Below are 17,680 nucleotides of genomic sequence, written 5' to 3' on the forward strand. Positions count from 1 at the left end.
ACCCTGGGCTGCCAACCCTACCCAAGCGCCAACCTGGGCTGTAAATTCTGCTACCCTCTTCCTCAGTTTCTTGAACTTGGGACATTTAGAAATAGCTTCAGAACAAAGTCACCAAATCTACCTTTCTACCTCCACAAAAGGAGAAAAGCGATAATGAATCATTCTTCACTCTGTTAAGTATATTCAAGTTGCAGAACGCAGCTGCTCACGGCAATCCATGTCAGTTGTCCCTGTCATGATACTATTTACACATGACAATCCACGATGGCTTTTCAGACTCATGCCTCACAACTTTATTTTTCAATGTGTTCTCTCTGTCTCTTCTTCCTTAAGTGAAATATTTGCTTGTTTCAAGAGTAATTTGTTTTTATTTCTCTTTGAAATGTATATGTAACCAATCAGTATCTTAAAATGACATTTTTATGTATACAAAAAATTTCAAGGTTCACATTAGTGAATAATTAGATATTGTAACTGTGGTATAGATGATTTTGGTGATAACCTGAGTCAACTGTATTTAACATGATTTTAATATTTGTCACAGTCAATTTTATTTTTAAAAATTAATATTGAATAAATTATCTAGATATATTAAAGAAAAGAACGAAGGCTTAGTCATCTTTCAGATGAAAAAATAAATGTAAGGAGGATCCTTTGATAATACTCTAGAAACCTTAACTATATTACTAAGTCATCAAGTGCTTTTGTGGTGTATGGCTGGTCTAACTGCCTGAGTAGACCCTTCCACATTGTTTAATGCATATACCTCCCCAAATGAATTCTTTATGAAAACAAAAAATCCATGTCATTTTGTCATAAATTGAAAAGCAGCTGTTCTTCCTTGGTATAATCCCTTATTCTGTATAAGTAGAGTTGATTTTTTTAAACACACTGCTCAATGAAATTTTATTTGACTTTTCTGTGTGTATAAACACAGCCTTAGGGATGCCCTCCCTTCTCCATTCCCTACTGTCAGCTGCCTCCTGCAGGAAAAATCTACTAATAACTTACGGGTTATGTATGAGTAGCGTTTGAAGTTCTGTATTATTTATTAATCTGATTGTCACACTATCTATGTCACTGCTTAAATGTACAACATGGCAGAGCTGGAAAAAAATAGTAAGGCATTTTACTGAGACTCCAACTTGACGATGAATGACTTCTTACTAATAATACCACAGCCTAGTACTTAGGAGCAAAGCCCTTAGAATCAAAACTGGATTTAAAATCTGGACCATTATTTCCTAGGTAGGTGACCTTGAACCATTTCCTCATCTGTAAGATGTGGATAATGATAGTAGCTTCCTTATACCATGTATCAGAGGATTGGCTAAGGGGAGGCATAGAAGGCATTTAGAATATTGTCTGCTGCTAAAATAGTTATTATTTACTATTATCATTTAAAAATAATTATATAATTTTACACGTTAATATATTTGTTTTAATAAATTTTATAACAATTTTGTTCATAAAATCATTTAACACATATTTTAGTACCTTGTTAAAATTCAAATATATCACTACAACACAGTACACATATACACACCTAGGAAACTGCAAATGTGATTAAGAATTTCTCCTACTGAATCCATATATCTATTGTTTCAACAACTTTATTTTATGAGTTATATAATTAGGAAGTCAAACTGAATTAGAACCTCATATTTCTATTACTTAAGTCTATTTCACATTAATCGGACCTGGGATCCTATTACATAATTCAAAAGCTAAAATAAATTTACAGTCATGCATCACTTAATGATGGGTTTACACTCAGAGAAAAGCATTATGAGGCCATTGCGTCACCTTGCAGACATGATACAGCATACTCATGCAAACCTAGATGGTGTAGCCTACTACACACCGAGGCTATATGGTTTAGCCTGCAAGAATGGAAGTTGCTCTGGGGTGAATCAGTGAGTGATGAGTGAATGTGAAGACCCGGGGCCTCATAGTGCACCACTGTAGACTTTATGCACATGGTACATTTGGACTATACCAAATTTATATGAAAAGTGTTTTCTCAATAACACATTAACCTTAGCTCACTGTAACATTTTCACTTTATAAACTTAATTTTTTTTATTTTTGACTCTTTAGTGATAACACTTTAAAATACATAGTGCAGCTGTACAAAAAGTATTTTTTTATATCTGTATTCTATAACCTTTTTTCTATCTAATTTTTTTTCTTTTAGTTTTTAAAACTTCTTTGTTCAAAAGACTAAAACATATACATTAGCCTGGGCCTCCACAGGGTCAGGAGCACAAAGACACCACTGGGTGACAGGAATATTTCAGCTCCATTATAATCTGAGGGAGCCACTGCCATACGTGTGGTTTGTCACTAAGCAAAACATCATGAAATGGTGCATGACTGTGCATTTGTTTGGCCATCTCACTATTCGTGTATATCAACATCTTTCCTGCGGAATTGTCCAGTCTGCCCTCATTCTGCTCCTCCCGGTGATTTACTAAGCTCACTTCTTAAGTTTCACAAATGACACGGGGAGAATGCTGCTCAGGTCCAGTGTTGATTTCATAGGAGGTTAGAACATTATTTTCATATGAAAATAATAGAAGTATCCAAAACCGAGTCACATACCTGCATTCAGAAAAGGTAAGTTATCTTTTCCGCTCGCACTTTCTGGGGCTGTACATTCACATACCAGTGCACACTAGGAAAGAATTAAAAAGAGAAAACATAATTGTAAATGATCAAAATGATTATTATATTGTTTGCTAACATGAGACTATGGACATAGTTTCAAAATCTTTTAAATAAAACATTTTTGTATAACTATTTCCAGCCTATCTTAACTACAAAGAGTGTTTAATCTGTGATGTTCTTATATTTATACAAGATATGGTTTGTGTTAATTACAGATTACGTTTCAGTTCTAGGTAAAGGCTACTCAAGGAAGAAAGTAAAAAGAGGAAAAGGATTGCCACCCACATGTTAGAGACAGGTTCTTAGTACAGTAAATCATATTTGACAAGCCAAATCATTTTGTATTTCTTTCACCCGGGCTATTTCAGATCAATGGAAAACAAATTATTTTCCAGAATATAAGTAATGGCAACTTTAAATAAAAAATAAAATGTGTTGATGAAACTGACTACATAGCACAAAAGAATATTTTTGTCTCTAGCAAAACAATACAAACACTTGCTCATAAAATACAGGAACCATTCATACATAAGGTGATCTCAGGAGTCTGTAACGAACTGATTAAAATCATGACCTTTACAGAACTGACATTTCCTGGACAGAAAGAGAGAAAAGGCACAAAAGAGCATATGGGCATATTCCCAGTGAATGAGCCATGATGGTGGACAATGTCTCAGACAAGCCATCACCAATCGTGGTACCTTCCCCTCAGCTTCTTATAAAACTGTGACTGACATAGGAAACAAAACTCTTCTGGCCCCAAGGTTGACAAGGGACCTAACATTTTTTCACATAAGCATACTCCCACATTTGTTTCTTCAAACAAGTTTCCTTCTATCTGTTGTAACCAAAAACAAAACAAAAATAAAAATGGACAGGAGAAGGAGTGGATTTTCAATGCAAATATAATAGATATAATAAGTAAATGCAAATAATACAAATAAAAAGTGCCCCAAATTGTGTTTTTAGTATTTCAGTAGATTTGGGGAGCACAAGTACAGTTCTGTTACATGAATATATTACATAGTGGTGAAACCTGGGCTTTTAGTGTACCCATCGCTTTCATAGTGTATGTTGTACCCATTAGGTAATTTTCATCCCTCACTCTACACTAGTGGTTCTCAACCTTCCTAATGCCGCGGCCCTTTAATACAGTTCCTGTGGTCACAACAGACAGGTTGAGAACTGCTGCTCTATACGCACCCTCCAACCTTTGGGGTCTCCAATATCTTCTAGTCCACTCTGTATGACCACATGTCACAGACTAGCTCCCACTTATAAACATGCAGTAATTTATTTTCCATCCTTGGGCTAACTTCTCTTAAGATAATGGTCTCCAGTTCCACTCAAGTTGCTGCAAAAGATATTATTTCATTCTTTTTATGGTTCAGAAAATTATTTTGATGAGGAGGTGTAAAGGAAGCAACCATCCTTTTGTAGATTCTGCACGGCTCTTCGCAGGGGACTCCAAGGGCTTAGACCAAGCTCCCCCAGGTTACATCAAAATTGCTTGAGCCACTTCTCAAATCGTCTAACTACTTTCTTCCTCCACATACAAGAACTGGCCCCCTTTGAGAATCATGGACCCTTAGGTCACTGTTATCAGTAGACTATAAATGTTCCTTAAACATTTTGAAGAGAAGACTAATTATTCAAAACAGTGATTTAAATGGTACTGTCTGTCATCTTAACATTACATCTTAATTCTTTCATTATAATATTCATCACATTAGTAATTCCTTTATGGGGACCAATGTGCTTTCATAATATCTTTACTGAGGCCCTCGTTTACTGAAAGAATGAATGATAATAAAGAGCTCTTAAAATGTGATGTTCTCTAATTCATTTTCCTGCATTCCAGAAGTCAGAGGTGGTTTCTTCTTTTAATCCATAGCTAGTCAGTTTGGAAATGCACTTTCCAAATCACTAGGGCAATGTGTAGTGATTTCTGGATATACTTGAAATTCTTTATTTCTCCTATTTCTAATGTTTACTTCATTCAGCCTATATATGGGACTGTTAAAATAATCTTTGGTAAACATTACACCCCTCAGTATTCTACTCTAGCATATGTAATGACTATTTATTGTTCAGACAAATACAGTAGTTTCAGACTGGTCTGTAAATCTTTTCATAATTTGCCCCTGACATTCTTCTGCCTACTAATTAGGTATATAGCTATGAGCCATCCTCTTTTTCAAAAGAGTATCATCATCTACAACACAACTAAGAGGAATGGTTTAGATCAAACCTTCTAAGTAAAGAAGTCCACAATTCATAGTGATTATGCCATTATTCTGAGACCTGCTTTCTTACACAAAGCAGCCCTGCCTCCTATAATCAAGGATGAATTTATGTTTCCTTAAAAAAGGCCTGTATTATCTTACCAAATAGACACAGAAATATGACTTTCCTGTACTCATATCTTCCATCCAACTGGAAGGCACATATTTAGGACTATTTCAATCTAATAGAAGTTTCATTTTGCAATTTCAGTTAAAAACTCCATTATTCAGAATATCCCCAAGAGTTAATATCATGGCACATAAACAAAAAAATCCAGTAAATATTTATTAAATAATTTCCTATAATAATTTGGACTGGGTAATTATTTTCTTCAATTGTCATAACTTACATTGTATAACCTTCATCTTTATTCAGACTGAGCATTTTTTGAAGCCAAGGACCATATTCTATTTCTTCTGCTGATTTAATTTTTTTTACAACCAACTATAGATTTATTCTCATGCCGTGCCAGATGCCACAGAAAATGTAAAGACAAAATGATGTGGAATCTGTGCTGTAAGAGATTCAAGCTACTACTATACAGTGTTATTTACTGCTATTATGATGGAGGTATGCAATGTTACTTATACACTTATGTGGGGTGTGCTCTCAATGTAATAACTCCACATTTGTGATTCTAAGCAGGAAGAGCAAATGTCATATGCTCTTTGTGTCACACACTACCATAAGCTTCTTGATCTCAATGAATACTTAAAAAAACCTGTCATTTGCTAGTAAGAAGCTAAGGAAAAGAAACACAAGATATGTAAAACTCTTGGAGCTTAATAATTTTGAATGTCATATAAATTTTCCATGCATAGAATTATAAAACTAGCCAAACGTTAAGAAAAAACAATCATAAAGCTCTGTATAAATTCATCAAAGACCAATACTTGGCAAATCACTTATATATTTCATTGCTTAAGTCTCATTTCTTAAAGTTTGATCCAGAGTTCTCTGCAAGGACCTGATAAGTTTGTATCATGCCAGAGCAAAACCAAAAGTATTTTACAATAATAAAAAAACATTGTCTTCCTTCCTCTATCTTATAAGGATATTGTTAAATTTTCTAGATGCAGAATGACATAATCCTTTGGCCAATTATAAGTATGCTCATCAGGAGGCTAAGGCAAGAGAATCGCCTAAACCCAGGAGTTAGAGGCTGCTGTGAGCTGTGATGCCACAGCACTCTACCGAGGGCGACAAAGTAAGACTCTGTCTCTATGAAAAAAAAAAGTATGCTCATGTACTTTTCTGTTTTTCTCATAAACAACCTTATTTTGATTTCTAATATGATAAATATCTAGTCCATATAAGTAAATTCTCGAATACAGTAAATATCAATGAAATCCACATAAATATATATTTTAAGTATAAGCATGAGAATTGCTATACTTATGTCTCATTCAGTCTTATGACTTTAAGTACCATCCAAATACCATCTGACTACTCACAAATATATAATTCTAGCTTGGACATCTCTCCTGAATGTGAGTAAGCAGCCTTAAACCTCCAACTGCGTACTTACATCTGCACTAGGGTGTCTAAGAGGAATTTGAAACTTATCTCAGAATCTTCTGTCTTCCTCCACCTGCTTCTTCCAATTTTCCTTATGGCAACAAATGGTAATTCTGTTCCTGTGCACTTGAAATCTGATCACATTTCACTTCTCCATCAATGTCACCCTATTCCAACTTGTCTTCCTTTCTAGCCTAAATTTTTGCAATAACCTCTGAACCAGGCCCCATTCTTCTATTCTTACCTTCTTGCAGAAGCCAAAATGATCCTCTTAAAACATGTCAGATCATTCCACACTTAGGCTCAAAAATTCCCTATTGGATTTACATTTAGCTCAGACTCTAATAGCCTACCAGTGGGCATACGATCTGTTTTCCCCACCCCAGGAACCTGTGGGCAACCCCAACTGCTCTCCTCTTTAACTTCGGGACTTCAGGACACTGGTCTCCTGGCTGTTCCTTCAACACAAGCATACTGCCAACTCAGAGCCTTTGCTTTTGCTAGTCACTCTACTAGGAATTTTGTTCCTGTCATATATTTATGTCTCACTCACTCCCTTACTTCCTGCAAGTTTCAGCTTGATCAGTGAATCTTTCCTTGCCCATCCAGTAAAAACGACCATACCCAGGACTCTCTTCTTCCCTTCATCTTGTCTCGATGTTTCTACAGCATATGGTCCCATCTGACCAAGATTATCAATAACATTGGTTAATCTTCCAACTCATACTTCCCCTGAAGGTAGCATCTGTGCCTATTTGGTTCATTGCTGAATCCCCAGAACCTATTAGAATGCCTAGAACATAGTAGGCAGTTTTGTTTGAAAAATGAATGATGAATATTATATGCCTACAAACACTATCCATGAGGTAAGTAAGGATAGTTGTATTATTTTCAATGTTGTATTTGGCAATGATAAGGGATGGGACCTTCTGAGACTGATCATTATCTACCCAAAGACTATACCCTTTCCCAACCATTGCTGATAAAAATCCACTGAAAATTTCAAAGAAAAAGGGCAAGGTAACCCAGCAAAATGAATGACATCAAAATACTAAATAAGTTATGTTCATATTCAAAAGGAGAGGTATTATGACTCCACTTATCCCATATTTGCCAGTATCATACATAAGGCATTTTCTTTTCTTTTGTGGAAATCACAATCACTTTGATCACTGGCACTCTGCCACATTCATATATAATATTAAACAAATATGGGAGGCAGGGCAGGGACTAAACTAAACTGAGCTCCTCCAAGGCCTCCCTAAAGGATGCTCCTCATGGTATTACCACCTGCCAAGAAGCGGGGTCATCGGTACTGCAGGTAAAGAAGGGCTGGGCCCAGGGGTCGACTTAGGGTGTCTCAGTCAATCCCGATGGCTGTCACTTACTTGGGCTTTCTTGTTTTTCACCTGATTTGATGATTTGCTTCCTAGTCCTCCTTTCTATAACAGCATTTTTCATGACTACTTCAAAGGCTGTGTCTCAAGTTTCTTCCTTTTTCCTTCACAAACCTACACTCCTCATTACATCCTATCCTTATTTGTTAATCCACCAATTCCAGCATTATTTGCAGCTAAATATTTTCTTTATAGGAAAATTGATAATTTTAGGGAAAACTGATAATCATAGGGAAATTGACTTTGTTTATTTATCTTTCCTTTATTCACACTATTTGGGGGGATAAAAAAGAGGAAAAATAGACACATCATTTTGTCCTATAAAGTTTAATTATACTGAGAAAAATAGACAATAAATGAGATAAATAAGTAAAATATGCATATAGATGACTTTGGACAATAAAAAATGCTAAAGACAAAAATAATGCAGAGAAGGAAGGTAGAAAGTTTGGGGTAGACACTACAGTTTTAGGTGCAGTGGCAGAAAGGATTCAGGGAGAAGAGAACTTTTTCCATAAAGGCCAGAAGGAAATAAGGGAATGAACTATACAATGACCTGGGAAAACACTTTAAAGGTAGATTGGAAAACAAAATACAGTGGCCTGGAGTTGCAAATGTACCTGAAATGTCCAAGGAACAATGAGAGGACCACGTGGAAAGATTACAGTGAGCGAAAAAGAGGAGTCAGGGATGATGTCACGAAAGTAGCAGTAAGATTCTGTCAGTTAGATCACTGAAGGGATTTGAGTTGACACTTTCAGAGAGCTGAGAAACCAAAGGAGCATGTTCCAACCTCCATTTTAATAGGATTATTTGGGTTGCTCTAGTGAGAATACAGTATGATATAGGAGGTATGGTGGATGCCCAGAAAGAGGAAGGAAAAATCAGGGAGACTTTCAAGAAATTATTATAAAAATCTAGGGGACAGGCAGTGTTGGTGGCAGTGAAGGAGTCATAAGTGGTTGAATTTTGGATGAATTTATTTCAAAGACAGAGTTAACAGAATAATTGTTTCTTTCTTTTTCATTTCTTTTTTATTTTTTTAAGACCGGTCTTACTCTTGTCACCTGGGCTAGAGAACAGTGGCATCATCATAGCTCACTGCAACCTCAAACTCCTGGGCTCAAGAATACTGCTGCCTCCTGAGTAACTGAGCCTACAGGTACCTCCCACCAGGCCCAGCTAATTTTTCTTTTTTTTATAGAGACAAGGTCTCACTCACTCTTGCTCAGGTTGGCCTCAAACAGCCAACCCCAAGCAATCCTCCCATCTCAGCCTCCCAAACTGCTAGGATAACAGGTGTGAGTTACCATGCCCAGCGTAAAATCATATTAACCATGATTATGAAAGAAAGAAAGGAATCAAAAACTCTCAAAATTTTAAAAAGAAAAACTTTGTGGATATTTAATATAATATTCACATAGTGTATTAGCTTTGTAAAAAGTCACTTTTAGCTTTTCTTCTGTATTTTTTTCTATTTCTATGTGATTTTAACTCTTTGTCTTCTATTTCTATATATGTGTATATCAAAATTTGAACCATTCTAATACAATGAATGACCCTCTGAACAGTCTTCCTTTGATGAGAAATATATACTAATATTTCTGGAAACATAGGAGTTAAGAGTTTATATTTTTATTATATTTTATTTTACACTTGAAAATTTATGTAAAATTCACAATTAAGACTTGGTATTTTATATGAAAGGTATTGTTATGGACTGAATTATGTCCTTTGAAAATTCATATGTTGAACTCCCAACCTCCAGTGTTACTGCATTTGGAGATATGGGCCTTTATACAAGTAATTAAGGTTAAATGAGCTCACAAAAGTGGGGCCTTAATCCTACAGAGCTGGTATCCTAATAAGAAAAGAAGATTCAGAGCATATACACAGCTCCCTCTCTTTCTTTCTTTTCCTGTGTACGTATAAAGGAAAGTCCATCTGCAAACTAAGAGCCTCCACAAGGAAGGGAACCGGCTGGTACCTTGATCTGGGACATCCTAGCCTCCAAAACCACAAGAAAATAAATTCCTGTTGTTCAAGCCACACAGACTCCTAAATTATGATATGATAGCCCAAGTTGAATAATACAAGCATCAATCTTTTATCTGCCTTGATCTGATCTACATGAGCTAGCATGCGTCATTCTCCTAGCATGTGATTTGATTTGCTGATAGGGATTTCATTCCTTTCTCTCCATCTCAGGCAAACCAGTGAGAGGGAAGCTATTTCAGCAATAATCTCTACTTTAAAAAAATAATAATAAAATTTTAAAACAGGGTTGTTGAGGGTCGAGTTGGGAGAGGTGGTGGCCATATTTTAATAAAGACAATTTCTAAAAAGGAATAATTTTTATTTTAGTTGCTTTCTATTTCCATACATGCTGGTCATTCAGTACTTAAATCATCATTATTAACAGACTGGGTTAATATACTTTATATGAATTTTGACTTAGCAGATAGATAGAAGGCTCCATGCATTTGCAGTTCTGGAAAATACTCCAGACGATTCTGATCACACCGTGAAAGATACTGAGATAAAGTTATAGTAAATATGCATATTGGGCCTTACTATAAATCTCAATCACGAATAATCTTGGGAAATGCCAAGAGCGTTTATAGTCATTATAGTAAAAATTTTCAAAAGGTCAAGGTTTAGAAAGAATCCAGACAGGGTAGAGCTCATGCTAACAATATTTGGTGTATTTACCATTTTAGTTAGTTTATGACTCACATGCGGTGTGTACTGTCACTGCCACTGGTATGTCCTATTTCTAGAACAGCTCTTTTTTAAGTTCACATTACTAAGCCAGAAACATTACATAGGACTTAGGTGGGGCATGTTCTAGGTATCAAGTTCTCCATTTAAGAAAAGAGCATGACTCAATCTCTACTACTTCATTATACACTATAGTGACTCATTCTAGAGTGAGGGGGTGGGCCTGCTTTGAGGAGAATGGAGAGGTGGCTAGGAGTAGATTCAGAGTCCAGGTCGGGAGAAGGGGTTCTACTTTGAAATGGGAAGTGTTTCTGCTGTTGGTTTCCTGGTGTGCAGACATGATTATCTGCTTGTTTCTGCTCTCATTCCCTAGCTTATCCTACAAATCCCCATCCTTGATCTTGATACAATTATTCAAGTGATAGCGACAAATACAAATCTCACATAGAATTCTAAAGGAAGTTAAAAAACCCAGCCCTAAGATAGAGGTCTTGAATACACAAACCCAAAGAGGATTTGTTCCAAAACTTCACCATAGAACTGACATTAGCCAACAACCTAAGAAACTCTGGGTCTCTTTAGAACAGTGGTTGTCAACCTGGAGGTTGCGACCGACAGGAACTGTATCAAAGGGCCATGGCTTGGCATTAGGAAGGTTGAGAACCAATGCCTTAGAATATCTTCGTACTGTGGGATATGTTCCAAGGTGGGAGAAGAAGAACAGAGAAGAACAGGGTTTGGGGCAGCACAGAAGACCCTAGCCTATTCTGCAAACAATAACAAGAACTATTGAAAAGAATTCTTAGATATTTTTGTAAAGTTAATGATTTGTTAACTGTTGATAAACACCATCTCCCATGTATATGTTTTCTAAGTATCAAAAATCAAATATGCTCCAAGATAAGAGACATTAAACCACAAAATAAGTAATAATAGCCTTTATAATTTAAAAATTCTTCACTTATAAAACCTTTCCCCTGAAATCAGGATGAAGGCAAGGATGTCCTCTTTTGCCACTTTTATTCAATATAGCAGTACCGAAGTTCTAGCCAGAGCACTTAGACAAGAAAAAGAAATAAAAGGCATCCAAAAATAAGAGAGAAAGAAGTAAAATTGTCTGTTTGCCGATAACATGACCTTATATGTAAAAAACATTAAAGAATCCACCAAAACTGTTAAAACTAATAAGCAAATTCAGTAAAGTTTCAGGGTACAAAATCAACACACAAAAATCATTTCTTTACCCTAACAACAAACTAAGAAAGAAATTAAGAAATCAGGCAGGGCACAGTGGCTCACACCAGTACACCTGTAATTCTAGCACTCTGAGAGGCCCAGAAAGGTGGATTGCCTGAGCTCAGGACTTTGAGATCAGCCTGAGCCAGAGTGAGACTTAGTTTCTAAAAATAGCCAGGTGTTGTGGGGCAGGGGTGCCTTAGTCCCAGCTACTTAGGAGGCTAAGGCAAGAGAATCACTTGAGCCCTCAAGAGTTTGAGGTTGCTATGAGCTGTGATGCCACAGCACTCTACTGAGTGTAACAAAATAAGACTCAGTCTCAAAATAAATAAATAAATGATAAGAAATTAAGAAATCAATATATTCACAATAGCATCAAAAATAAAAACCCTCTTAGAAATAAATTTAACCAAGAAGTTGAAAGATCTATATACCAGTAACCATCTATAAATTTATACCATCTATAAACATTGATGATATAAATTACAGATGACACAAATAAGTGGAAAAGTAGATTATGGACTGGAAGAAGTAATAGTGTTAAAATGTCAATACTACTCAAAGCAGTCTAAAGATTCAATGTAATCTCTATCAGAATTCCAATGTCATCTTTTACAGAAATTTTTAAAAAATCATAACATCTGAATGAAACCACAAAAGATCTCCAATAGCCAAAGCAATCTTGAGTGAAAAGAATAAAGCTAAAGGCATCATATAACCTGCCTTCAAAATCTATTACAAAGCTATAGTAATCAAAATGACATAGTACTAGAATAAAAACAGACACATTGACCAATGGAACAGGACAGAGAGCCAAGTTGTAAATCCACATATATAGGGTCAATTGAGTTTTGACAAAGGTGCCAAGAACACACAATAAAGAAAAGGGCAGTCTCTTGAATAAATGGTGTTGGGGAAACAAGATAGAAACATGCAGAAGAATAAAACTAGATTCTTATCTCACATCATGTATAAAAACTAAAATGAATTAAAGGCTTAAATAAGCCTTGAAACTATAAAAGTATTAAAAGAAAACATAAAGGAAGCGTTCTGTGACAGTGGTCTAGGCAAACATGACCCCAGAAACACAGGAACAAAAGCAAAACTAAATATGGAATTGTATCAAACTAAGCAGTTTCTACACATCAAAGAAAGCAATGAACAGCCTATGGAATTAGAAAAAAATATTTGCACACCGTAGATCCGATGAAGGCCAATATTCAAAATATGTAAGAAACTTAAATAACTCAATAGCAAAAAAATAACTCAATCGAAAATGGGCAAAGGACCTAAATAAACACTTCTCAAAAGAAACATATAGATTGCCTATAAAACATATATAGAGTGGACATAAAGTTCATGTGCAATTTAAAATAGTTTAACATAGTAAATTGTACACAAACTTGATGACCACTCTGCAAATTGCTCATCATCACTTATCATCAGGGAAATGTGAAATCCATAATGAGCTATCACCCCACACCTGTCAGAATGGCTATTATCAAAAAGGTGAAAGGTAACAAGTACTGGCGAGAGTGTGGAATAAAGAGAAACCTATGTACTGTTGGTGAGAATGTAAATCAGAATAGCCATTATGGAAAACATAAAAAGAGGTTCCTCGGAAAACTAAAAATAGACATACAACACAGCACTACCACTCTGGTTATATAAAGACAGACAATTAAGTTGGTCAACTCATCCTAGAAAAATGCTACATACCTCATTGCTGAAAATCACTAAGGCACCTTTAAGGTACTCTCCTTGGGAGGCTATGCCCAGGGCAGCTCCAAGTCTACTCATCAAAGCAATTTTGAAACTCTTTTTCTGGAATGTCCATCAGAGCTGTCATTGTACAAGGTCTGACAATTAAATTCGCAAACTCATCCTACAAAAAGTACTACATTTCTCATTGCTGAATATCCCTACGGTTACCAGATGGCCAAGGGGAGTACTTTGAAGGTGACCATAGTGATATTTGGCAATGAGGTATGTAGCACCTTACCTTGGGATGAATTTGCCAACTTAATTGTTGAACCTTATACATCCAAATGAATTGAGAATATGCTGAAGAAATATATGCACTCCCATTTTCAGTGCGGCATTATTCACTATAACTAAGACATGGAAGCAACCTAGGTATCCATCATCAGATGAATGGATTAAAAAATGTCATACATCTGGTGACAACTGTAGCTCAGTGAGTAGGGCGCTGGCCACATACACCAAGGCTGGTGGGTTCAAACCCATCCCAGACCAGCTAAAAACAACAATGACAACTACAACAAAAAATAGCCAGGCATTGTGGCAGGTGCCTGTAGTCCCAGCTACTGAGGAGGCTGAGGTGAGAGAATCATTTAAGCCCAAAAGTTGGAGGTTGCTGTGAGCTGTGAGCTGTGAGCTGTGGCACTCTACCCAGGGCATACACACACACATATATATACACACACACACACACACAATGGAAAATTATCAGCTTTAAAGAGTGGGGAATCCTTCTAGCTGGGTGTTGTGGTGGGTGCCTATAGTCCCAGCTACTTGGGAGGCTGAGGCAAGAGAATTGCTTAAGCCCAAGAGTTTGAGGTTGCTGTGAGCTGTGACACCACAGCAGTCTACTGAGGGTGACATAGCGCGACTCTGCCCTCCCCCCCAAAAAAATGGGGAATTCAATTATGTGTAACAACATGGATAAATCTGGATGACATTACACTAAGCGAATTAAGCCAGACGCTGAAGGACAAATACTGTATGATCTCACTTTATGTGGGTCAAACTCACAGAAGTAGGGAGTACCATGATGGTTACCAGGGGCTGGGGGAGAAGAGGGAATGGGGACAGGGGAGAGGCTGACTAAAGGGTACAAGTTCCAGCTAAACCAGAGGAATAAGCTTTAGTTATCTATTGCATAGAATGGTAACTATAATAAATAATAGTGCATTATATGTTTCAAAGTTGCTAAAAGAATAGATTTTAAATGTTTTCATCATAAAAAAATAAGGATGTGTTAATTATCCTGATTTAATCATTTGACAATATAAACAGACAACAAAATAATCCATTATACCCTGTAAATATATGATTTTGATTTGCCAATTACAAATAAAATTAAATGATTTTAAAATGCTCATTTTTGAAGAGGTAGAAATAATAGTATATTAAAAAAATTCAGTTTCCTAAAATAAACTATTAGCACTTTTTAAGTCTGTCCCATGTGGTTTCATTGCCTCAATAAAACAGGCAATTGCTTGAAAGGAATTAAGGCTAATATTTATACTAAGTTTCTTCTTCTTAGGGAAAAGGAACAGAAAGAAAGAGAAAATCCTGGACACATATTTACATACATCAAGCCTCTATTCTGGGCTTCAAGGAAGCGGCTTCTACTCCAGCTGGCATTGTCTGTCCTCCAGAGCAGCTCAATTGCCATATACTATTTCCTGCTTCTCTCTCATCAATTTCATAAGGCACAAAGTTCCTGTTAAATCTGCCCTCCCTCACATAAAAATGAAATCCAAATTAAAATCACATCTCTTTCCAAAGAGGGTTTGGGGAGTAGAGAACAAGTTGTTTCTGGTAATAGTCCTCCCAGAATCTTCTGTGCCTCGCACGGCAGGTTAATTACGGTAGAATGCAACAATGATCAATACTTTCGTTCCAACTGAGAAGAGGCAGTGTCCACGAGGGAGCTGGCAGTGAAGAGGAAGGTGCTTCTGGATGGAGCATCGCTTTGCACACTTCCATACAAATGAGCCCTCTGGGTCAGAGGATGAAATACACATATTGTACTCCAAGTCCAGTGATGATTTCTCATTTAGCTCTTGAATAATGAGGTTTCAAACCCCACAGAGGTGTTGGTGATACAGGCATCTGGCTAGGCAGATCGTTTCTAATTTAATTTGCGCAATGTGCTGACCGAGATCCTACCTTTTGTGACTGCACATCTGTCGTGATGTGGTCGGCTTCCCCGTCCTCAATCTCCCCCATCTTCACGACACTGACTTCTATGGTGCCAACCACTTTGCCACCATCTGAGGTTCTGCGATCAGAAATAAATGAAGTGAGAAAGTAAGAATCTTCTTTCTCTTCAAAACATGTCCGAAACATGTTTGTTTCTAAAAACCACTAGGATTGCTATTTGCCTCATTCAATTAAACAGACCTTCTTGACACACAATGAAACATGTTAATTTAATTGAGTACTTTTTAATTTCAAATGAAAATTAACTATGGATTTATGAGGTTAAGACCATGAACTATCAAAAACTACCTCATAAAAATGTGAAACCTCACAAAGGCTCTCAGGAGTATCTCAAAGAAAGAACATTGTCCTGGATCAACGCCCTATTTGCAACCACCAAATCCCTACAGAAGTGTAAACTGCAGGCTATCTAGACCACCTGCATTAGGTACTATATGTGTCTATAGCAAAACTGTGGCTGCATAAAACAGTAGAGTATAAACATTCCTAGATGCCTTTGAGACTGGGTCATTGGCTACAAAATCTGACTTTGTGCCCTTTCCCTAACATTTTTCTAAGAGATTAGGTAAGGAAGACTCACTCCCAGCAAACATAAGATATGTGTAAAGCAGATCCTAACCCTAGAACTCATTTAGTATATAATCCTTTATTTTTCGGATAAAGAAACTGAGACTCAAAAAAAAATGAAAAAAGTTTTCCAAGGTAACAAAGTGGCAAACCCAGGTTTCCAGCTACTTTAAGTCTTTTGGCCACTGACAACTGTTCTATATTTAATGAAGAGAATTTTATTACTAAGATTGTCATCATTATTTTTATCAGCATAAAAATTTTATGGTTGCTGATAATAATGAAAGCTAAAAGTAAATTTAAGCACCATTGCATTTAAAATTCTCTAGTTGCTTTTTCTGGGCAAGATGATCTACAGAATAGGGCCATTCTACTACAGAAGCACAATAACCATAATGATATTTTTCTCTTGAGCCTTATTGTGAAAATAGGTGACAAACCACAACGTATGCATGATCTGCTGCTATAACATCTATCTAAGCAGAATTGACTGAGTAACAATTCGTATTCTTCATTAGTCTTGTTCTTTTGTAAAATGTGTTTTTCACTTTAAACTGAAAACCAGTATCTGTCTTTTAATCAATTCATTCTAAATGCTTCTATTTTATTATTACAGATGTCAGAAAAGAATATGAAAATTAATATAAGTAGTTTACAAAAACGCCAATTAAAATAATAAATAAAGTGAAAAGGAAACCAGATTATGTTACCAGATAAGGTCCAAATTAAAACACACCTTCTGAATTATGTTTTTAAGTATATTAAAATAGGACAATTCTGTTGTTATGTCCACAGCTAATGTCATAATGGAATAAAAGTGATTTATTATTATTATATATTAAAATATCATACTAAAAATGAATTAAGATGGTTTTTGGTGATTTTAAAATAAATGCAAATCATAATATTGACTCAATTATTTAAAATTAATATAGAAAACAGATTTCTCACAGAGAAGATATGTATACAGGAGACAGTAGGATCTGCAATATTACAGAAAACTACATTAGCTCCAACTCTGGTATCATTTTAAATAATTTATTATACCATTTTTCATTTGAATGTGATATCACAGTCATATTTGTCACAGTCATGAGGTGGTCTATCCCTGTATAATTGTCCCATGCCTAGTAGTTAATAAAGAGTCTAATAGAAACCTCCTTGGTACTAATACTTTTTCTAGAGATTTATAGGCATTCCCCTCCCCCAAACTGATTATCTATAAAAAGTAAAGATTATTTTTCTTTTCAAAACAATTATCTAAAATTTTTCATTTGAGCAAACAAGCTAGCTTTTTTTTTTTTTTTTTTTTT

The 17,680-nt window shown here is 35.9% G+C and overlaps 1 protein-coding gene across 1 annotated transcript in view; it reads right to left on the reverse strand.

Moving 5' to 3' along the window:
• INPP4B (inositol polyphosphate-4-phosphatase type II B) overlaps positions 1-17,680 on the reverse strand; it is a 394,326-nt gene that overhangs the window by 203,026 nt on the left and 173,620 nt on the right. The window contains exons 8-9 of the mRNA XM_023513461.1: positions 15,747-15,858; positions 2,605-2,677 (exon numbers count right to left, since the gene is read on the reverse strand). Of these exons, the coding sequence (XP_023369229.1) occupies positions 2,605-2,677; positions 15,747-15,858 (185 nt within the window). The remainder of the gene's footprint in view (positions 1-2,604; positions 2,678-15,746; positions 15,859-17,680) is intronic.

This window comes from Otolemur garnettii, unplaced genomic scaffold (genome assembly GCF_000181295.1).
Source record: "Otolemur garnettii isolate 467f Iridium unplaced genomic scaffold, OtoGar3 scaffold00041, whole genome shotgun sequence".
In the NCBI taxonomy this organism is placed as follows: Eukaryota; Metazoa; Chordata; class Mammalia; order Primates; family Galagidae; genus Otolemur; species Otolemur garnettii.